General features: G+C 45.6%; 1 protein-coding gene across 4 annotated transcripts in view; it reads right to left on the reverse strand.

Moving 5' to 3' along the window:
• Positions 1-24,814, reverse strand: part of KCTD15 (potassium channel tetramerization domain containing 15) — a 44,723-nt gene that overhangs the window by 7,610 nt on the left and 12,299 nt on the right. For all 4 annotated transcript variants that reach the window (XM_054840139.1, XM_054840138.1, XM_054840142.1 and 1 more), the window contains one exon: positions 7,508-7,652. In XM_054840139.1, coding sequence (XP_054696114.1) covers positions 7,508-7,652 — 145 coding nt within the window. The remainder of the gene's footprint in view (positions 1-7,507; positions 7,653-24,814) is intronic.

Below are 24,814 nucleotides of genomic sequence, written 5' to 3' on the forward strand. Positions count from 1 at the left end.
TCACTTTTGATCTTACAACAGAAGATCTCGGGCTTTGCTGTCACCTCTCGCACACGTTACGAGACGGAGATGTCAGTTCAGCTTCACTTCTCACCTGTCTTTGCTGAGTCTGAAATTCAGCTGCAGCAACTCAGCTGCTTCCTGTGTTTCACGATTATTCATGTATTTACAGCGTACTTTGGAGCCTGGTAAATTGTACGGAGGTAGTGACCGTCCCGCTGGCTGGGAGCTCATCTGTGTGTTCCAACAACTTAAAAGAAACAGTTCTTCCCAGCCATTTGTGCATCACCTCACTTGGGCTTTGGGCAATTCAAATTACCAATTTGAGCAAATGCCCAGTTCACAGATTGAGATGTCTTCTGCACATCCTCATTAATAACTTATCAGATTTCCCACAGGTCTTCCCACCTCACCTGAAATGCAGGACAGTACATTGAGGCAAATGGTGTCAGCAGCCCCCCAGACCTGAGGAGGCAGCAATGTCCACCAGACCAAGCCAGAGAAGAAAGGGAGGGGGAAGCACCCAAGGATGGTTTGCTTACACTGACCCCACCACCTCTCCCAGCCTCCTGAAGGGAAGAGAAGCAACAAGAGCAGAGCACCAGCTCCTCTCTGCAAAGACCTGCCGTTTGCTTTCCTAGCTCTTGCACCTGTTTACAGATGGAAATGCTGCACCGCAGGTACGCTACATGACTTTTGTGGAATATGGTGTAGGTCAACACCTGGACATAAAGGCCAGTTCTCCACCACTGCAATGAAATGAAATGAAAAATCACAAGAGTGAAATGAATGGAATCACTTAGGTTGGGAAGAAGGGCATGACAAGAAGTAATCAAGAAATGGGCACCAAAATTACATGAAAAATAAGGGCAGTGCTGCTGCTCCAGGACTCAGGGAGGAGGGGAAATCAAAAGGCCAATGAATGTGCAGCACAAAAAGGTGCGACTCTTCATAGTGGCTTGGAATTAACCTGTAAAATCTGCTGCTGCAGGATATTACTGAACCAAAGCAGTTAGCTGTGTTCAATTTTGGCACCACAGACCCACCGCCAGTAGTGGAGAGGTGCTCCTTCACCCCAGGGCTGCCTACAGCCTGGAGGTGTATGAATATTCACAGTGACACAGGCAAGGTTATCAGTTACAAAAGGGACATCCGATCCTTTGCATCTCTTTGATGTCTGTTAAGGCTGAGACAATACACACACCACTAAGGGAGGAAAAAAGGACAGAAAGAGAGAAAAGAGTGATAAGAGCAAGTGGGAAGAAATAAGGACAACAAACAACTCAGAGGAAGGAGATGGAAGATGAATAACAACAGGAAGATTAAAGAAGCATCCCCTGATGGAAGGTATTTTTCCCCCTCCCCAAAATCAGCGCTCTGCGCAACCATTACTGTTTTTCTCTGTCCACTGGTGAAGCTCCCTGGTTACTGAGCATGGGATTGGTTTAAACTTATGGGGATTAGTGGCCTAAATTAAAAAACAGTCCCTGCCCAAAACTTTCTGAAATCTTTTTGTGCAGAACACTGGAGCAACACAGTGCACCACCTAACTGCAGTAATTACAGAGGTGTGTGCAGGGCGGGTATCAAACATTCACTGGGCATCTGCTGGTCCCATGTATCTCTTTTTAGAGTAAAGGAAAACGTGAAATGCTTAGGAAAAATGTAATGCTGTAGAGCAAACAGGAGCATCCAGTGCTTACTGAAGGCAATGGAATGACTCCCACTGTTTTCAATAGGTTCTGAAACCCCAGTTTTAGAATATCTGTGTTCATGGTCACTATAAAATATTATTTGTAAGGTCAATCGACTGAATGTGTGCTAAGAAAACTCAACAGTAAAACCCAGAAGAGGGGGTACAGCAATATAAAAACCGGTCCTTCATTACTGAAAGTAAAGAGAGGTACAGTGCTCCTGAGGCTGGAAGCAAAGCCCATTACATTCATGAGAGTCTTTTCAACTGACTTCACTGGGCTTTGGACTAGGCTGACAGTATCCTGAATCACGGGACCTCAATGGTCCGGCACCCTCGGGCCAAAACAGTAATGCCATAAAGCACACAAAACCAGGATCACACCACCTGTACCTCCCCCACAGCCAGCTATGAACCCACTGCATCAAATGCAACTCTTTACCGACTCCTGCTAACCATCACTTGTCCTAAATAAACAAGTTACATTTTATATTCTGATATAATTTTGTGCTAAGACAACCAGTTTTCAGATAGAACAGCTCTTCTACTACTGTTCCCAGAATGATACGGCCATGCTGCAGATGGCTCTGTGGAAACGAGCTCTGCTGCAGCATCACGTTCTCCATGGTATGCACCCAGTCATAAACCACCTGGATTAAGCCAAAGTGCTTGGGTTAGTTTTTAAAATGAGACTCTTATCTCCATGTCCATTCCACACTTGAGTTGAGCACAAATATGCTGGAAAGGGTTTTGCACCCGGAGGAAGGGGTTTGTAACAGAAGCTGGTGTGAAGAGGCAACATGCATGTGCAGTGTTAGGGAGCCTGGGCACCCACCTATTATCAGGCAGTGGCAATAAAGGGAATTTGCCATGCCGTAACAAGTAGAGGGGATAAAAAAAGTGTGTTCTGCTAGGAATGGCAAGAGAAAACTCACTGCTGTCCACTAGTGTCAGTGCTGGGAAGGCACACCTTCTGTGACCCCCCCCACCCTCCGCATACTGCACGCTGCCCAGAGCAACCACCACCAGCACAGCCTGCCCCACCGCCCCGACCAGCATTTCTGCACTGAGTTGGGCACCGCTATGGAATTTGACAATGTATATAGGGAGAGAAGAGGATTTTGCAAAACCAGGAGCAAAGAATGAAAGGCTCACAGTGTGGGGGTCCAGTTCTCTAAAGCCTGTGCTTGGGCAGGGTAATGGACTCGACACATCGCTAAGAACACAATCTTCTCGTTCAGGTTTTATACACCATTCTGAGTACTGTGCAGCTGCGACTGGCCTGGAAGCAATGCCCAGCTCTGGATTGTCTACACAGGATGCTCACCATGCCCAGGTAATGCTGACATAGGTGTTTCCACCCTTGCACTGCAGATACAAGATCCTACCATGATGATTTGCAAAAGTTTAACGTGAAATATGAAGTACAAGAATTCAACCCACAAGGGACCTCGCCAAGGAGGTGTCACAGGAGCTGCAAGAAAATATTTCCATGCTGCTCATTTTGGTAAGTTACCAAAGGCAGATGCAGACACGAATGTTCCTAGACCTATCCAAAAGAGGCATATTTTGCTGAAACAGGCACAGGAGTAGCTACAGGGTGTTAACTGCCTAGCACAGTGGCAAAGTGCACTCAGTTTCATTGAAACTCAGCCTCAGAGCAGCCTGGTACAGCTTCTGTCCCAGGCACATGCCGATAAATGCGTACAGATATCGCACCCTCTCACGGAGGCTCCAGCCCTGGTGTCAGTGCAGTGCTGCTGAGCAGCAGGCAGCATCCCACAGCAGATTTTGTACAGTATGCAGTTCCTTGTCCTGCAGGAATAATGATGCATCTCCCATTTCTTCCAAGGATTATTTCCCTGCCTTCCCAACTTCTTAACAGCAGTGTACCTTGTGGGAGGACAGCCCAGAGTCAAGCACTGGGTCTGGTAGTTAATGGAACTGCTTGTGTTTAGACAAGGAAAATCGCTTTACTCCGAAAGTGATTCCCACCAGCCAAGCTCCTTGCTCACGAGCAGGGTGCTCCTTGCTAGACTGAAAGAGGAGATGAACAGTCCAGCCTCTGATTTTGCTGTAAAGTACCACAAAAAGCATTCATGAACTACCAGGAGCCTTCAACTTCTTGTGGCTCCTGTAGGAACTAGTGGGGAAGTTCTGTCAGGTCACCTGGAAAAGGGAGTGGATAGCCAGGTGGGATGCATATAGCCTCTCTCCATCCACAACTTCTAGACAGTATTTAGATCTCATAGGAAAGGTAAACAGATCTGTCAAAGATGCAAGCTTTTTGCCTTTCACAAAATAATTTTCTGCTCATGATTCAGTAGAAAAGCTTTTTTCCTGGTGGATTTCACATTGGCTAAATGCTGCAGTCACCTCTGACAAGGGTGACAACTTCCTGGGGAGGAGATGGGAAGTGTGACTGCAAGGCCAGTTGTGTTGCTGTTTCGACATCAGTGCCAGTGGGTCAGTAAAGATCTGCTATCTACAGGCAGAGACAGCCAACAGAAACTGTAAACCCATGTCTCCTGCGAACCTGATGCTGTTGTCTCAGTACTAAAGAGGTCCTTTATTTTTGTACCTAATGTTGACTCCTGAACAGGTTGAAATGGCTTTTTCTGTGCATTTTTCACTTGTTATTCTTTGTTACATGAAACAACAAACTGTCATCCTGACTCAACATTTCTTTTAAATTTTAGTGCTGTGAAGATCTGACTCCTGGCTACGAGAGAAAGTTGCTCACTTCTACGATGACAACTGCACCATTTGCTAAGGTCAGTTTGAGAGCACTTAAAATTAGATGCAAGCACACTAATTTTAAAACTGTATTAATAAATTAGCATGCCAGCCTTGTGGTTCCAGTGCTACAGGTGACCTCTATCATCCATATGAAATTCAGATGTCCTGTGCATTTGTGCTCCTCCCCTCCTTAAGACTGAGTAATAATGTACACATTGCCTATGTCTATTTTTGTTTCACGATCTCTAAGCAGGGAGTGAGCCTCAAATAAGTAGGTATGATGGGTCCTGGTTTTGCATGAGGTTATGTACTGGCAGTGAAGGGGACAGATGCTGCTCATAAATGTCCTGGGGAAACACCTCTGATGGTGGGGGGGCAGATCAAGGCAGAGAATATTTGGGCTGCAGAGGAGGGACAGCTCCTGCACCAGCCACCCCTTAACCCAGCAGTGTGGCTGACCAGGGAGTGCTGGCTCCGCGCTCTGCTCAAGGACGTTTGTTGCTCAAAGTGTCATGGTCCCACGCGTGGGACTCTGAACTGGTGCAGGAAGAAGGAGCTGGAAGCAGCTCCGGGCTGCTCGCCATCGCCTCGCTCAGCACAGCGTGGCTGTGAAGGAGAACTGAGCCAAACAACTCACGGTAATTTCTCAGCATACTTCATGTGGCTTAAAATCCCCCAAAACCAGGTAAATTATATGAACTATTAGTGTTGCTTTCAGCAGGGAGACCTGTCAGATACTAAAGACTTTCAAGTTCTGGCTTATTAGTACTTGGAAGTGTAATTAATATTCACTGTAAACACACCAGTCAGACTTGATAATAAAGAATCACTAGCCTAGGAACACATACCCCGCTTTCTCTGCGTTTCAGTGTTAACTTAGTCTGAAAACAACACTTAAATAGCAAACACAATAACGCTGGTGCGGTACTAACATTCCAAACTTTCCAAAATAACCATCTGAGCAGCAATTCTAAGTTGAAAAGCAACTTGGCTAAACCTCGAGGCTAATAAACTGCTTGATTAAATTAAGGGGTAAAAACTAATAAATATTCAAAACACTTGATAATGCTTTGTTTGACATAAAGAACATTTAATGCAAGTCTCACTGGAAAACCTGTCAGGTTTTATACCTTAAATAGAGTTTTGCATTTAGAAACACCGAGTGATTCCATTTGCTGCCTTTGATTATTGTCTTCTGTCACTTTAATCATGCTGGTAAAATTACACGATTTCTGTGAAGTCAAATCCGTTTACAATGCAGTTTTAATATAGCTTTGCAGCGCATTCTTCTATGCATTTTTATTTAGTTACTCCCTACCTAGCAATACTTTGCTTTGTTCTTGAGCCCTCATTAGCCTGGGGTTTGCTCTAAAGCTCTCCCAGGGAGGAACTAAATAAAATACAGTTAACCCTATGCAAAGAGATGGTCTGGAACAACGGACTGAGCCTGGGCACAGCGCCGGCTCTCCCAAGTCTCTCCCAGCCCTGCCAACGGCTCGCTGCGCAGACAAGTCCTTGGCATCCACCGTCACTCTCACCTCCAGGCTCTTACTGAATCCTGCGAGTTTTGTTTCACAGCACCTCTGAAATCTGGATGCCAGTTGAGGCTATGATCAGTTTGAACTACATCTCTTCCACCCTCTCTTCTCACGCCTTCTTGTCCCACCAGATTGTCCAAAATGCTGCCACTAAAGGACCTCTCTGGCATTTCACCTTACCGCGTTTTACCGCTTCTCCATCTACCCCCCTTTATTGATCCATCTTCTGATCCATAGAACTGGTCTGGTCATTAGTTTCACTCCTACCACTGTGTTTTCTCTCATTTCTCTGTAAAAAGCTTCTCTTGCATCCGCCCCTTAGTGTTCTGCCTCTCGCCCTGCTTCACAGCACCCCAACCCACATGCCAGCCTCCCCGACCTGCCTGCCGCTCCCCAGGAAGACCAGTGCTCAGAACAGCCCTTCTGGCCTGGAGCTCCAAAACCGCCCGTGAATGCCAAAACTTCTCTTTGCCTTAGGACTCAATGTGTGCTCCCGTCGCACAGTGTGTCCGCTCAACGTTAAACGCTCCCATGCCAGGGCCAAATGCCGTAATACTCATAACTTAGGCAAAAATGGCTGAGGAGCGGTTTACAGCCTAAGGATCAGCTGTACTCCAAAACTAAAGCCACCACAGCAACGACAAATCTGGACTGACTCAGTCATGACTGGCCAAATTATCTTGGCCTACCTAGTCCAACACGCAAAGTGAAATCTTACTGCATGGCGCGGGAACTTTCCTTTCCAGCAATGCTCCACATCCTCTAAGTCTGAGCAGATCCCCTTTGCCATCCCAATTTATTCATAATTTCATCCTGGAGTCAGTGCTTTTGTTGAATCTTGTCATCTACAGTTTGGACACTTTTGTCTTCTAATTGTCATACATAAGGATGACAACGTTGCAAGTTTCATAAGCGTAAAGCCAAATAAACAAGGCTAAGAGGAGAGTATTTAAACAATCATTGAGTTTGCACAGGAACAACCAGCACCATTATTTCACAGAAAACATGTATTGCTCCTTAAAAAGCCCTCAGTAAATTCCCAAGAAGATTACTTCCTGAAATCAAAGTATCTGCATCGGTTATATCTAACCCAAATCCTCATGGGCTTTTTTAAGGGTGTTTCTTTTTTATACCAACAAGAAAAAGACTTATACAATTTAAGTCCTCTAAGTATCAAATTTAAAACAGTTCTTTCAGGTTCTGAGCATTAAACCCCGGTAAGTGCTAGTTGCTGATGTTGCTGCTTAATTGTTGTTATACCCTGATAAATAAGCTAAAAATGTGAGAAAATACAATTAGTTTAGAAAAACTGATTTTGCCATAAGCTTCATTGTTTAACTTTTTATGGTATCCATGACAACCATTGGTCCATTTATTAAATAATAGCATCCCTGGTGTAATACCAAGTACTAAAAATCCTTACAATAAACAGTAACATTTAGTTAAGTGTGTTTAGGTCAAGCACACAAACCAACCTGCGCCAAAACAAATGACAGAATGGGAGGAAAAAATGGATTGCAGGCTATAGCTTTCCTTACCTTAAAGTCATCTGGGAGCAGTAGCTTAGATGTCCTTAGGAAGCTTAATATATATCTGAAAATTTCACCATCTCGATCAATGAAATAATGTTGTTTTAAACTGTCCAAGACAATAGGCTCTGTGCCATTAAACAGACGACTTATTCTGAAAAAAAGAAAAGAAAAAGAAATGGGCAAAAGAGACAAAATCTCATTACACCCTCCGGGCTTAAGAACATCCAGCCAATTTAGTTGCATCAATTCAATGTGCATAAGGTAATGCAGTGTCTTAATTTGGTGACAAACACAAGTGCACAAAGATAGATGCCTTAGACGTGTGTGCACCCGCACGCTCACACACACGAAGCGTGTGTGCACATGCAGACACAGGCACACACACCAGCAGTGAGAGCCCTGCAGCTGCTTTGGTGCTAAGCTCATGCTGCCCCAAATCAGGGCTGTGAATTAGGCCCATGACCCTGACAAGGGAAGTGCCTACGAAACGCTCACCCCACAGCTGGCAGAGTAATTTCAGTGAGAACATGCATCGTTGGCTCCATTATACGTCCCTGCCCACCATGTCCTGCTACTGGAGAACCAAATGGTTACCTGGAGATGGGTTCCTGGCCAAGACCTTTCCCTCCAACTTGGCTGTCATTTTGATCAAACACCATCAAAGCCTTTCTGTGCTAGAGGAGAGGCTGCCCATACACCGAGATGAGCTGTATGGACCTGTCAGTGCTGGGTAAGTGGCCATCCAACACTGAATGTTTTGGCAAACCAGCAACCAATGGCCCGTGCAGCATCTGCAGCGCTGCCTGTGGGACCACAGTCCCATCACAGTAGTCATGGGGATCAGAGTCTGGCAGAAGAAAGCAACGTGGTAAATCTTTTGTGAGCAAAGAATAGGAAGCAAGACCTATGAGACTGGGGGATCAGCTGGTTACAGGACCAAAATACCACATCAGCTGTATCACTCCAGCTTTCTCCACATCCTGAGGAGCACGCTCTGAAGAAAGCAAACCGGATATCTGCCTGGCTGCTGTTCCTCCCACCTCTCCCCTCCAAATGCCTGGCTTCTCTCAGAACACTTTGTCTTCCCATGAGAAATAACCCAGCTGAATATATGTTCTTGAAAGGAAAATCGCAGGAGACAGACAGCAACGACCTATTAAGTAATTGAGTCCATCTCTCTGACAGTGCAGCATTGTTCCCAACTGCAGAGTGTCTCGTGTTTCAAAGTCGAGTCTTAAATAACCCTGCCAGTGAGGATTCCTCCATTTCCCAGAGAGACTATCCCGCAGCCTGCTGCATTTCACTGTTGAGCCGTCCCTTCGACTCAGCCATGCAATCTCCCCGTGTGCCTTGCTGAGACCAGGGCAGGGCTTTCCCCCGCTGTGGATAACAAGCTCACCAAACCTTGTCAAAGGCAATGGCCAGCACTGCTGGCAAACGCCGCAGCTGCAGCCTCGCTGTGTCTCTCCTTCCAGCATCGCCACCCCAAGCTTTCTGGCCTGGCAGCAAGGGGAGCGGACGCAAGAGATCACAGCCTGGTTGGGGAAGGTGCGCACCCACCCAGTGATGGGAAGGGGCAGGTTTGCTCCCCCACCGCCGCCCGGAGTGCTGGAACGTCCGGCTGCGCCCCACGCCACTTGCTTTGGGTTGTGCGTTCATGCAACACAGTGAGATTTGCTCTCCACAGCTGCACCTCACTCTGATGTTCTAACTTGCTAATTTAGTTGCAAATTTAATTAATGTGCCACTTATTTCTAAATTAACTATGGAGATATTAAATAAAACTGGACTTAGCAACTCCCCACTGAATTCAGCTAAAAACCTTTCTGCCCTCTTAAGCGAGCTCCAGGTTTTACTGCCTGCTCTCATGTCCATGTCAGCATTCAGCTAGACTGAGTTACTTACGAGAATAACCAAATGCTCCCCTAAACCCTAATTATAATACATTTACTGTTTTTCTTCAACCTCTAGCTTTTCAGTAGTATCAGAAAACACCATCCAGTTCACACTGCAACATTTAATTTATATAATCCCAAGGTTCGGTAAGCCTCCAGTAATTCATTATTTTCTGTTTGTTATTTTAGGGCTGTTTGACTGAGACAGTTAAATATATTGCTTTGTACAGTGTTAAATTTTATTCCAGGAACCAGACAGTTAATTTATTTCCTTACACATGCACATGAGCCAGTGTGCTGTGCTGGGTCAGACTGAAAGGGAAGCAGAGGAAACACTGATACAGCAGCTTAAGGTTTGGTACGGTACACTTACTGAGTAAATTTGTGTGGCTATTCAAAGTTTGGAGATCTTAGACCTAAACAACCTGGGCTGTGGCTTAAACCTCCTCCCCTTCGCTGCCCTTCCTCTGTGAAGTCTGCAAAAGCAACATGCCAGCTGCTATTCGGCTCTGCCATGCGTATGCGTTTGCCAACAACGACAGGGCGCAGGGAAGACAGGGTACAAAATTTTAATGGGCCACTCTTTAATGTAGTGAAACATTTTTTTGGTAATGAAAACAAAACATGATTTTTGAGGCCTTTGTGGAGTGCCCTGAGCTGTATTTCTTCACCAGCGAAATTACTGCTGGGGAAAGAAACTTGCAGGGTGTTGAAAGACTTAACTGCCACCCCAAAAACAGAGTGATGAATAGTTTAAGGATTTATTTGACTTTTTAGGGGGCTGCTATGTTCCAAGAACCAACACCACTGCAGTATGTTGTAATGCTGCCTGTGGAAAGCGCGCCTGCTTCTCCCTTCTCACCAGTATAAACCATACCTGTAGAAAGTCCATCAGAAAATGCAACGCTGTGAGAGCACAAAGTGAACTCAAATGGCAGCTTCGAAAGGAAAATTCGCCTGACAGGGTTACTCATCACATGTGAAGCCATGGAAAAGAGCACAGTGACTAGGGGCAGCTCTGCAAGCCTTGCTGGGACCCGATGTGCTCAGTGGACGGGTCTTGGGCAACTGGAACGAAACGCCATGCGCAGAAGTGTGCAAGCAAAATGAGCACAGGCTGTCAGACAGCCGGCAAATCAGCGGGTGAAAAGGGATGGGAACGGTTTTGCACGGTACAAACTTGTTGATGTTCAATCAGAAATTAGGTATCAGTCCCGCTGGCAGCCTCAGGAAGCTGGTCCCTCCAGTGCCTCACCATGTGACGTGAGTTAAAGTCAGAGTGGCTGCAGCTCTCAGATTGGGGAGTAGTAACCCAGAAAATGATTGTTTTTATCAGCAGCTCTAGTGCCCAGTACTGTACTGGTGGACAAATTGGGTAATGGTGTTTTCAGGGGGCAACTGCTTACGGCATGTGGGAATGGTGCCTCTAGTGATGCTTGTGAAGAGGTGGAAGGCACAGGAGAACAGAGACAAGGCAAAAAGAACCGCACTTGGATCCTACAGCAATGGGTGAGTCCAAGCAATGAACACTTCTTCAGCATTCCTACCTTTTGCAGGAGATGCTTCACTTTCTAATTTAAAAACACTCTTGAAATCTCTGTTAAACATTTAATTTCCAGACAGGGAGCAGACCAAGCCAGGATCAATCCAAGGAGCTGCAAGCCTAAGGCAAGCTTGCTTTTCCATTGCCTCCACCTCCCTGTCCAGGTCCCGCTACACTCACACCATCTTCCCAGTGCACAGCTCTTCCTAGCCATCTCTTTCTCCTCCTCTGCTGCTCTGCCCCCCCCCGCCCCCCGGCAATGTGCCTTCCCTACTGCCCAGCCGCCACTCTGCAGTGCTGCCCACCTCACAGGGCTCCTGCTCCCGGCCACCACTGCATCATGTCCCTGTGGAGCAGAGCCACAACAGATTGGCATCCAGCCTCCAGCTTAGCGGGTCTCACTGGCACCTCGAGCCCCAACTGGATGCTCTTCCCCGCTCCTCCCAACATCCAGAACACAACCTGTTGATCCTATTTCTACAATTTCTTTGTGCTTCTGTTGTTCCTGCTAAAGGCTTTTACATTTTCAATAATGTTTCGCCAAAACGCCAAGGGGCAAGTTTCTAGCTTTGTACCGATTTTACTATGATATTAAGATCTCCTTTTATTAGATTAAAAACAAACAACGCAGCGAGCCAACCCACAAGGACAAGAGCGCCAGTAAATTCTTTTCTTAGTTTCTTGGGCAGGGGAGGAAACCGTGTGTTGCATGCAAGTACCTACAGACAGCTGCTGCTACCCACACCCTGCGTAATGCTGGCGACTAATTTTCCACCATGCAAGCTCCCTGCAGCGCTTGCCAAGATGGGAGCAGAGGGGCCGCAGGGCAGTGCCTCCAGCCCCCACAGCAGAGCTCACAGCAGACCATCTCTTTCATAAACTTTCATAAACTCACCCAACTCCAATTTCGAACAAGCCAGGGCTTTTTGCACCCTCAGCTCCCTCTGGAGCACCCAAGATCATCACTGAGCACAGCCACGGTTCCCCACATCACACCCCCACTGCTGGAGGGTTTAGCGGCGCTTTGGAACAGAAGAGTTTTTGGAGTGGAGGGAGTTGCTTTCTGGTTTGGGGCCAGTTTAGCCATTTTCTTGACAGCTCTCTTTTTTAACAGGACACTGAAGTTCGTTCTTAATAAATCTGGTTCCAGGGGCTTTAAGAGGTGCACCCAGTACTGTGGGACCTGTGGCACAACCAGCAGCTGGGGTTGTGGCCAGGACCAGCAGAGCCCTCCACTACTGAACCCCAACGCTGCAGGGGTTGCTGTGGTCCCGTCCCGTCCCCCCCCCCCATGCCTGCCCAGCCAGCGCAGCAATGCCACGTAAGTAAAACTCTCTATCACAACATTGCAGTAAAAGTATTAATTTAAGTAATTATGTGATTAATATTTAACTATTCAGTGATATTTTTGTCATTCATAATTTAGTTGTTTACATTTATTAAAAATTGATTCTGTAGACACTTCTGCCCAATGTCAAATCAGCAGGCAGTGCACATTTCAGCAAACTGTGTCTCTCTCTATTTTTATGGGAGGAGAGGGGAAGACGAAAGAAATGCCTGACCATGGGTCCTGCAAGCACGTGGGTCTGCACCCCACTCGGTGGCCTCCACTGCACCTGCCAGTCCTCTGGGCACCCTCCTGCTCCACTCAAAGCAAACACACAGAGAAGCCGACACGAGCTCTGCAGCTCTCCCTGTGTTTTATGCGGCAGCTGTCAGTTGTACTTGGCTGTTGGGCCTTGCTGTGGATCTGGAGGAGGCGGCGGTTGTGGGAAATGCCGCAGAGAGGAGGAAGAGGGTTATTTAGAGCTGGGACACAGAGCGTGACCTGAAACTGGCCCATGGGACACATTAGCAAAGCATCCCAGGTGTATGAGCAGAGTCCAGTCATTGCTGCTGAGCACAAACAGCGCTGCTTATCTCTGAAATATTTGCTCAAGGTGGGTAGGACAGATGCTGTTATCTGCTTGGACAAGGAAAAATGCAGTGAATTGGAGCAGAGGTGCTCGAGAGACTGGAGTGCTTTACACAGTGCCTGCCACTGCTGCCCATGTAGCTATGTCTGTTATAGGTCTGTAACTTGTCCCATCACAAGCAAGTAACTGCAACTGCCGCTGGAGCAGCAGCACCCTACCCAACGCCGGTGTGCCAGAAGGCAGCTCTCTGCTGGCACTGCTACATCCCACCCGCGGCAGCATGGTCTGGGGCAGGCAGTGGACAGTGCTGCCAGATCTTTACAGTAGAGTTGTTCATAATTCCATTATTTTTACTGTAAAACTGAGTTTGTGCACAAGTTCTCAGCAAAGCAAACTGTAATGGAGAAAGCACCTGCAGCTGCTTCCCCCAGGGAGTATGTTAAAAAACCCAACCCATCCAGGCAAGGCTGGCCAGAGGAGGACAGGGATAACCCAGCTGAGCAGCAAATGGGTGTCTTCTGCCTTCTGGTCTGACAGTAGTTATGAGGGAGAGCTGTTAAAACATTGTGTCTGCCAGGACACATGCTCCCTCACGCCCTGTACAGCAAGGAACGTGGCTAAAGGTTGCATCTGGCTGCAATAGGTTTTCTGATCTGCCTCAGTTTAAAACTTCAGCTATAATTAGTGTGAAAGTCCATAAACAAAACTCTGTTGTATGGTTATACCATCCCTTCGTACCTTGTTACCTGACTAGTGATTTTAAGCCCTTTTCCCATTATGGAAACAGTGCTAAAGAGAGGCACCGTCTACAGTGTAGGCCTGTGCACACGCGACGTGGCTGCGATACGGTGCAGAAACACTGTGTGGGCTTTGCCCTTACGGCTCTGCCAGAGTTTCCATTCTAATCAAAGATAACATCTTGACCACCTCGGATTGCTTCAGGCGTACTCTTGGTTTGGAGGGTGTTTGAGCTGGGGAGAATTTTATTGTAAGCATCTTTTGAATCTTTTATTTGTACAGTGATGGGAAAAAGTGTGTGTGTGTGGGGAAGAGTCTGAGTCTTAAATTGGGGGTATAAACTGCTGCTCTGCAAACTATGAAATCCAAGCACCCACGTCTGCTTTGGGACTGGTTCATGTGCCTGAAGACACAGAGAGGTGCCCCAAAGGGGGTTTCTGCCATAAGTGAGCCCAGATCAGGCACAGATTTCCAGTCCCAAATGGGGTGCAGGCACCAAGCCTGCAGTGTTATAGGCAGGTCACTGCTCCGCCTGTGCTTGAGCCACCTCCACCACCAACCCCTTCTCCCACCACTCGTACAAGATAAGGGTGAGCATCTGCATTTCAGCAGAGCCTGTGTCCTACAGGCATCGCCTGGCCCCACAGAGGCATCACTCAGCCCCGGACCCTTCAATCCTGATGGCACAGGTGAGCAACCACAGATATACAAGTACAAAACTGACCTGTGAGATGTAGATACTAAAGCCTGTAACCTCGAAACCCTTCTATCAATTTTAACAAGAAAAGAGCATCAAGTAGTATGGTCTGATCTCAGCAGAGGGATGAAGGAGGTAACTCACAAGGTAACAGGTTTATCCATCTCCAATTCCTATAATCTTCTGTTCCTGCCTTCCAACGCTGATCCTGGAATGCCACAGCAGTTTTTTTGAGCCATATGCTCACTTTGCAGTGCTTTTGAAGGATATTACACTCATTAACTATTAAGCACCTGAAAGAACTGCAGGATCTATTACCTAGATTTAATACTTCATATTTTGCTGTTCAGGCTAGAATATCTATTTTTGCAATAGATCAGAGCTAGTCTACATAGTATCAACATGTATTTTTTACAGTCAATAATCCAGAAAGAACATTATCATCTACCATGCAGAATCATTCTTAGGAAGTTCTGGAAGGATTTATTTTTCTCTTTTTACACTATGACTAAAAATGAAAATTAGATATGTAATGGATTTCATAGTTAAAGGCATGGACAATTATGTTTTCAGTTTGCTGTTACTATCAGTTAAAGTCCACTGAAGCAACAGGTAATCAAATCCACTTAAGTAGAGATTACCTATTATTTCTGAAATAACACAAAGCATTCATGGTAAGGATAAGAGATCCTACAGGTCCTTCTCTTCCGCCTGTTGCTAACAGCCAATCTCCACGCTTAAGACACTTTCGCAGGTGACCGATATATAATTTCATGGAAATATTTTTAAATTTTGATACATGACATTTATTAATTTGTAGAGACAGTATTGCCCGTACATAAATTAGCAATTAAGACAGAAATTTTAAATGTTAATCCCACGTAGAGAAGCCAGTGTCTTTTCCTGCATTAAAAAATTCTCTTGTAGTCAAGAGCCGCCCTGGTCCTGCATCCGTGCAGCCAAGCATCCCATCAGGTCTTGAGGGAGGAGGAGTGGTCAAACAATTATGAACAGACCAGCAGCTGAGGGAATTGAGGCTCCCACGTGCTTTCCTTTCCAGGCTTTTCATTCCTACCAGGTCTACAAGGGCATTAAACCTAAGCCCTTCACTTCACTGGGACACTGGGATTAGGCCCATCAGCACTGGTCACTCATCCCAAATTTATCAGTGTGTTTGTTCCCCAGGGCTGGGCTTCTGCCACCCATCTTGCATGAAGTGAACAGCTCAGGAGCAAAGAACTGCTTAACCATGAGTAACAGTGGCAGAATCCAGCCCTCTGTCAGGCTAATGATTTTATTTTGCATTATTAAAGTAGCATTTGTATATTTCAGTGTGTTATTTTAACAGCTATAAAAAGACTTCACTAAACAAACAGTTTCTAGTATGTTAATTGCTGTATTACGAATCTTTTCATTGCATTCAGCATATAACCACATTTATACGCAGGATAAGTAGAGACATACAGCCAGAACGGCATTCATTCACTACACGCATCAGCATCCCACCACGTTTATTTAAGTCTTTAGTCACAAAATGCATTTGCTGTGCTTAACAAGAAAAAACTGTAACTTTCAAATACAAACTTTCGCCATTAAAAGTTCCCTACGTGCCACTGACATGGCTTGTTCGTCCTTTGTAACGGGGGCAGTGACAAACAGCCTCCAACTATATTTTTGATACTTAACCATACCATTTGCATTCATTCGGTCTGGCTGAGCTGCTCTGGAGTAACCATGACCAGAACAGAGGCCTTGACCATGGCAGGCGTGCAGATGCACAGCAGCCCACCCCAAGCGGAGAGGTTGCAGTTACTGTAGTTCAAGACAGGCCAGTTCTGCCACCCCTACTCCTAACAAGCAGTAACTACTTGGGGAGAGCAAGAAGGGCAGAGTCTGGCTGACTTGCATATTTTTAATAAAAGTAACCAAATAATATTACAATATAATATGAACCCTCAAAACACAGAACTTGTTAGCAGTATGAGCTACATATTATCCTTTCAGTGAAATATGCTGAAATCCAGGTAACTGCACAGTTGTTCATACATTGTAGGTAAGACCTATCTATTTGGGAATTCCTCTCTTTATTTTAAATTGTGGACTGACATTTGAAGTCAAAGCAGCACGTCAGCTGGATTTCCACTACTATCATTTTTTTTCCAGTATAAAGTTCAGGTTACTTTGCTCTTCTTGTGTCTTTTACTTCATTCTAACTGAACTTTTGTCTAAACAGTTGATGAAGATTAAAAATATTAATACAAATTTATATTGCTAAAAGTATCCTATTTTTATTATGCCATTGTTGCTGCTGCTCTGATTTATGAGGGTTCTTGGCCTTTCATGTTTTCTCAACAGAGAATTTATACTAAATATTGGCCATGAAAATCAATGCAGGAACAAAAATTCTTTAATTTAAAACAAACTCGTAAACTAGCATCTGAAGTTTCCCAAAGCATTCCCTAGTTTCCCAAAGGTCCCAATCCAGCAGGAACTGCATTTCAGTTCAAATTCTGTGGGAGTTGCGGGCACTCAACAGAATTAAGTTGTTAATAGATGAGAAGGTGCACAATTCAAATAAAACATTCCTGCCTATACAAGCCTTTTCTTGTTATTCCTTTAACCATCCCTTCCCCCTAAATCATGGTGCTATGAGGGCTCCAATGAGAAGAGGGTTGCACCAAATGCCAGCTCTCTTGCTCCTCACCTACTTGCTGTTAACTTCCAAGTGGGAGCTAACTCGGTATTTTTACTAAGATTTTCAAATCTGATTAGATCTGGACATTACTTCCATTACCACCACCCTTGTACAACTGGGCATGCTGGGAGGTTGGAAAACGTGCAGATACTAGTTTTATTTTAATATAAATGGGCTAAATCTTCGCTCATTGAAGTCAAGAGCGAAACTCCCACTGGGACTTAGTGAAGGCAAGGAAAATTTCAAATGTAAGTCATTCATTTACCTTTCAGGGTGCGAGTCTGGCCCTCCGCATCCTTTGCATGTGTGGGTGCTGTGAAACTAGTACGTTTCAGTACACAGCAGGAGAAAGAGGGACAGATACTCAAGGGCTGCACAACCTTTTATAAAGTGTAAATGGTGACAGCTAACACATTCACTTTGGTACCTGCTGCTTGTGCAAACAGCTAGAATATTTAATCTGCTTAAGCCACAGCCCTTTACTTCTGATCCCAGACATACAAAAGCTGAGCAGCTTTTTCCTATGATTCTTTTATTTATTTCCAGATCCACAGGAAAAAGTTCCCAGGCATGGGCTGCCCAGGACTCCACAGCACCGCACTGTCTGGGATGAGCGGGAACACCAGGCCACCCTCGGTGCCCAGACCTGCCTCTGCTGCATCGGGACACTTTCCATTGCTGCGAACAAGAATTTATCACTACCCAGCCTCTCTGGGCAGTGATAAATTAGCTTTCTGGTTAAAAGAAACTGCCCATGCTGCTTGGGCATTTGCTTGGTATGCCAATTTGCTAAACAGGTAAAGTTCTTCTGTTGCTGAGAATGTTAATATGGAAAAAAAGGGCTTATCTTACATGCTTAGAATCATAGAATGGTTTGGGTTGGAAGGGACCTTAAAGATCATCTAGTTCCAACCTCCCTGCTGCGGGCAGGGACACCCTCCACTAGACCACGTTGCCCAAAGCCTCATCCAACCTGGTCTTAAACACTTCCAGGGATGGGGCCTCCACAACCTCTCTGGGCAACCTGTTCCAGTGCCTCACCACTCTAACAGGAAAGAATTTCGTTCTAAGATCTCATCTCAATCGACCCTCCTTCAGCTTAAACCCATTACCCCTTGTCCTGTCACTACACTCCCTGATAAACAGTCCCTCACCATCTTTCCTGCAGGCCCCCTTCAGGTACTGGTAAGCCACAATTAGATCTCCCTGGAGCTGCCTTTTCTCCAGGCTGAACAACCCCAACTCTCTCAGCCTGTCCTCATAGGAGAGGTGCTCCAGCCCTCTGATCAGCTTCGTGGCCCTCCTCTGGACTCGCTCCAACAGCTCCATGTCTCTCCTGTACTGGGGCCCCCAGAGCTGGACGCAGTACTCCAGGTGGGGTCTCACAAGAGCGGAGTAGAGGGGCAGGATCACCTCCCTCGACCTGCTGGTCACGCCTCTCTTGATGCAGCCCAGGACAGGGTTGGCTTTCTGGGCTGCAAGCGCACACTGCTGGCTCATGTTGAGCTTCTCATCAATCAATACCCCCAAGTCCTTCTCCTCAGGGCTGCTTTCAATCCATTCCTCGCCCAGCCTATAGTCGTGCTTGGGATTGCGCCAACCCACGTGCAGGACCTTGCACTTGGCCTTGCTGAACTTCATGTGGTTCGCACGGGCCCACCTCTCAAGCCTGTCAAGGTCCCTCTGGATGGCATTCCTTCCCTCCAGCGTGTCGACCCCACCACACAGCTTGGTGTTGTCAGCAAACTTGCTGAGGGTGCACTCGATCCCACTGTGCATGTCGCCGACAAAGATGTTGAACAGTGCCGGTCCCAGTACCGACCCCTGAGGAACACCACTCGTCACCGTTCTCCACTTGGACATTGAGCCGTTGACCACAACTCTTTGAGTGCGACCATCCAGCCATGCTTCCTCTATTTGCTTTTCCTGCAGCCCATCCTTCTGCGCTCCAGTGAGTAAACTACACCAGTTTTGCCCAGAACATAACACTGCTGCAATTATACTACTGTACACCTCCAGGACAGCTCACACCACTGCTCGCTCTGGCATGAAGACATTGCGTGGAGTTACAGACAGACTGTAACTGGTTATAATTCTCCACAAGCATCTGTGTGATTGGGAAGTAGCACCCAGTTCTCTCTATCCATATTTTTGTTATCGCACTTAAAATGAAGAATGAATAATGCTCCTGTTTATTCTTACATTTGATTAAGCTGTACCCAACATATTTTTCCTGGCTGTTCATTTAAAGAAACTGAACACGTCAAGAACAATTTGTTAGAAGCTATTTTGAAGGGAAAACCACCACCAAAGCCCATAGAAAAACACAAAGGAGGAAGACTTGTGTAACAGTTTTTGCTGGTGAGCCCGAACGATTGACAGATGAAAGGCAGAAGCGAAGAGGAATTTCCAGTAGGTTTTTTGTTACTGCAGCCAGAAAGCAGGGATAGTGAGGAAGCGACCTGCCGACATGTCTGCTGGGAAGAGCCCGGCTCCATGGCCACATTCTCAAAAAAAAGGGGGAGCCCCTGTCTAGGGGCTATGGAGAGGGAACCCATACCTGGAAATGCATGACAGCAATACACCTGCTGCACAGAGGACACTTGCCCTACAGAATTAAGCTTGGCAAAACCTTTAAAATAATAAGAAAACTGTTAACTGTTGGATTCTGATGAGATACTGAAAGCTGAACCTGGCTTTTTTATGTGACTGCAAAAGATTCATTCTTAAATACAATACTATGGTCACGGGTTTGATTCTGGTCCCAGTGAAGTCAAGGCCAAAACATCCTTTGATTTAATTGAAAGCAGAAGCAGGCCCCCGCTTTAACCCTCGTCTCTGCAAACAAAATATAACTGGATGTGAACAGAAGAGGAAATATGTTTGGAACTGGTTACAAATCCATGCATGATTTTTTTTTCCCCCTCTCTGTAAGATTAAAAAGCGGTCCTTGAATTTTTTTCCTCATTCAACAGCAGTATTAAGTACTACTGGCCCAAATTCAGCCCTCATTCCCTCCCAGACAACCCCAGCACAAGCAGAGGACCCAGTTTCTCTCTATTGTCATCTACTGGTTCCCATGGAGTTCCACTAGCCAAATTTGTCTGTGAAATTGTATGTAAGTTTTGCAACAGCAGAATTTAGGCAGCAGTCTCCTGGAAGGCACACCACATTTCCAAATGCCAAAGCTGCAGCCTTTGGTGTAAATCGTACTGGTACAACTTGTTGGCATAACACAGTATGACACCCAAGAGGTTAAAGAGAGTCCCTGGTTTTCATTGTCCACTTCCTTGAGAGAGAGAGATTTGCTGCTGCAAAAGCATCTACCAGATCTAAATGGATTACCTGCAGCACTGGTAGCATCTGTACTCCATTAGGAGAGAGGCACAACAGGAGCATGCCCTTTGGACTGGGATTCCTTCCGCATTTCAGCTTTACAGTGCAAATCTCAGTTTCCAATGCTTGCCTTCTGAGTCTGACCCAGAGTAACGGCACAAATGCTGCATAATAGCTTCCCAGCATCCGCGTGCAGGACTCCTTTCAGGTTTTGCTTTACGCGGTCCTCAGCAGATAAAAAAAGCAGCAATTTTAGCCTTTGAACACATACCATACTGCAACAGAGTGAAATCAACACAGTACAGGTGAACACTGGACTACCTCTGCTCAGCCTATCTGTCCTGGTGCCCAGCTCTGACAAGCAGTCATCACAGTGACTGCATCAATGAGGAATGCAGTCTTGCATGCGTGTGAAGCTAATAGCCATCCTGCCTGGAAGAGTTTTAAGTGAGAGCAAATCAAGTAAAACCAAAAAGCAAACCCCTCTAAAATGTTTACAGGTGTCATTTCTTTTGCAAGCATCAAAAGATTGAAGTACATGCCAATCACAGCAGTTGAGGTGAAGGAATAGGCAGTTTGGTGGACAGAGCACAGAGATATGAGTTTGTAACTCTGGAGTTTTATTCCAGCCTTGCAGCTTCTCCCAGCTAGCAAATTGGGTTAGGAGAGCCACCAACCTGATGTAACTCTGTATCAACAGTTATACCAGGGATAAGAGTGATTGACAATGCATTTAATGTCAGTACAGCACAAGGGAACAAGCTGATGTGCTGCAAGGACTGGGTATACTCATCAATTTATTACATTTCATGTAAAAGAGAACCTTGGCAAAGTCAATGGGGCTAGCAGCAGCATGGGGCATGAGCTACAGCCTGGCATCCTCCACACATCCTGTTACTCTGTGCTCGAGATCTAGCCTCCCTTATGCTTTCACATATGAATCCTGTGTTTGCATGCCTGCATATTTCTTCTATTTAAATATGCACTTTGTTCTTAAAGATTTTATTAACCCATGAATAGATTAATTCTGATTTCAGTTCTACAGGTACAAATGTGGAGTAACTCCTTCAAAACCAGTGGAGTCATCTTTGGGAAGGCTGTCTGACTGGGAGAGGTACATGCATGCACCTGTAAATGCATGATGCTTTGTCTTCATTTGCCTGTTGGTTTTATACCTTCAGATGTTTTTGAGACTGAGTACTGTGGATACCCAGCAGAAGCATCTTACTACAATGTTCAGGTTCTTCTAACTCCTTTCCACACATCACATCAGTAGACAACCCTGGTGTAATTCCACAGAGGTCAACAGGGTTACACTAGGGATTATTTTGGCCAGGTGTATTATTAGGGCAGTTTTCTAATAGAATAGGGCTTATTTTGTTTCCATTTAAGCTTATGGTAAAACTCTCATTGACTTCACTAGAAGAGAGATTTGGCCCAATGTACCAATACCCAAACCACCTCCATTTATTTCAGTGAAAGTAGGCAAGGAATTAATAAGGTCCAATGTATTTTTAAATCTTAGATTTCATAAATGATCACAAGCATGTAGGTCACAATATATACACAGAACGACACCTACGACAACCACCAGTGGGATCATTAAAATAATTAAGTTAGGCCTAGAGACAAATTCATTTCATAACATGTTCCTTACAAAACAGATACCCCCTTGCTTCATAATCTAGAGAGTCTATTTTATAAACTTCCTAAGTAGTTCATGAAATATCCCCCTAAGCAGACCAGGTCTACTTGCCATTGCAGGGACTTTATAAATCAAAAGTTTATAAATGAAAAGACAAACACCAATGACATGTGTTCAAAGACCAACTATGAAAAGGTAACACCTCATCTGCTCCACTGGTACGGTGGTTAGCTGTGACCTCAGGACACAATTTCCAGTACAAAGCTACTGAACCAGCATCTTTACATAACTCCTCTTCCATGTGATGAGGGAGCTGGATACACAGCACATGAGGAAGCAATCAACGAAGGAGATTCCCCTTTAAGTGTAAAGCTGCTATACCTGTGAACCTGAGCACAGATGCAGTACTTCATACCATGCTCACCAGCAGGAAACAGCCTCTACTAGCAGCACATAAAAGGAGGAGACAGGTTGTTTCCACAGCATTTATGGGAGTGGTTTCTCAAAATATGCTGCTAATGCTTTTCATGTTACTGCCCTGATAGTGACTGCTGAAAAATACTTAAATTGTGCTGCTGACACCAAAGTGCCCTGTCAGGTGAGTGGTAAGCAAAAGTAGCAATGAAAGAAATGACAAAGTACTTGACTGACTAACCTCAGAAATGGGTATAGGGTGCTAAACCAAAAGGGGGAAAAAATTAAAAGAAGTTGAATTTTTGGTCTCTTTGTCTGCTAGCTTCTGAGGTTTAATAAACCAGACTAGTTTTCAACCTGTTTTAAGCAGGAAGGGTGGGAATTACTAATTGTGCTAAGTGTAACTCAGCTACAGTCATGCTATCATTGCAGAAGAAGAATGGAAGAGCAGGAAAGGAGACAAGGTCAGCTGAGTTTTGCACTGAAGGTATTGGAGACACTATTCTACATTCATCTTCTGGACTCCTCTCAGAGGCTGTAAGTGCCATCACTCCTGACTGCAGTCAGGCTGCATGGAGCTGCCTGCTCTTCCTTTTGACTAGGTGAGCTGAAGAAGCTAGTATCTGGATATGAATATGCATTTTCTCAAATTCAGGATTTTTGAGCAGCCTGTGCCAGGTGTAGTAACACAGACATAATTTTATTTCTATAAGTCAGATGAGTGTGACTTGTTAGCTTCTCCTCTCCATGACTAGCTTTGTCTGCCCCTTCTTAGATGCTGTAATACCCATTTATGCCTAGAACTCCACACAACCCAGGCTGTAAATGTATACAGAGAAACAGTAATTTCCAGAAAGTGTTCATCAGAGACTAGTCAAGCAGTATTTTCTTATATGTTTCATCAAATATTCCAAGTAAACACACAAATAATTCATTTATTGACAGGGCCAAATCTCAGCACCCAATTACAGTAAGATTTGTACTCCCAAAGGGTAAACTCTGCTTTCCTCTCCAGAGCCTGCAGGCAGTCTCCAGGCAGTGACTGCGCTGGGCAAGGCAGCGGTTATGAAGTCCAGTAAGGAGTAAACACCTTTATCACAGCAGACAGCTCAGCTCTGTTGTGGCTCCCTACATGCCAGTTAGCAGGAGATCCTGGAGAGGTGGACACAGACAGGTCTGAAGACCAGTATCTGTATGAATTCCTTCCCTCCAAGTCTCCCTAGGTCACTGGGGTGAAGGGTTAGTGTTACAGGGACTATTCTCCTTTACCACCAAAGCTACTGCTCCAGCTGTACAACAGCAGCTCTGGGTACTGTGGGGAAAACTGCTGTCATGGTGTATTTCCATGGGCTCTGCCTGATTCTGAATCCAGGATTTTTTTCCCATTAGTGAAAGATAGAGACAGGGTATCTAACATCATCATTCTGGGCTGTGATTACATCCCTGTTACAGATTATTTTTATTTTCCACAGAGGCTGAGCCATGCGCCTCTCCTCTGGCATAAGTCATGCCCTGGAGCTCACAAACCCAGGACTGGTACAACTCCTGCCATAGCAGCTCGGGCCAGTCTGTCTGCAAGAGGCAAGGGTTCCTCACCTCCACCCACTGTGCTCTGCCCCGCACACTGCCCAGGAGCTGTGCTAGATGCGTCCTAGCAGCAACGGACATCTGCCCATAGGAACTAATGCCTCACACCTTTCCCAGAGCTTACTGAAGCGCTGCACAGACTCGTGTGACCTCAGCCACGCAGCACCCGTACAAAACAGCAACACTTGGCTTTGCAGATGGGGAAAGACCGGTTCATTGTGCTCTATCTGATTCACTAGCCTGGGAACAAGAGTTCCTTCGCTTGTTCCAGCTCCCACTCTAAGTGCAACACCCACTGGCTTGTACGCAGACTGGGGAGTGACAGAGGATGGGAAGGGGAAAGGCTGTTTTTTAATGATTTTTTCCCTTATGTGTTCTGCTGGTCAAAAATTCCCTTGGAAACCAAAAAGAGATTTGTCCAGTCAACAACCAAATCAGAAAAACTCACAAGATTTATCTCTAAATTGCAGGTGCATGAAATGAAACTGAAAATTATTTTAATCTCCATGAAAATTCTTAGGTTAATTCAGAAAATGCACTGCATATAACCAAAACCTCTGGGTTTTGGCTCCTTTACTTGTGCTCATCTGCAGCATGCACCTGATCGCCTTGAACAACAGCAGAGCCCCAGGGAGCCCTGGCAGGCTCACCCCTCTCTGCAGAGCCACCACACTGGTGTGCAGTGTTGCTACGCATGCACAGTGCTCATACACCGTGCCCATAACCTGCATCTCTGAGCACTTGTAACATGAAGGAAAAATGCTCCTGCCTCTCCAGGTGTTTTGCTTTAAAGTCTGTGTACGGTTTAAGTTCACAATGCCTATTAAAATTAATGAGCTTTGCACTG

Source organism: Grus americana, chromosome 13, assembly GCF_028858705.1.
Source record: "Grus americana isolate bGruAme1 chromosome 13, bGruAme1.mat, whole genome shotgun sequence".
Lineage (NCBI taxonomy): Eukaryota > Metazoa > Chordata > Aves > Gruiformes > Gruidae > Grus > Grus americana.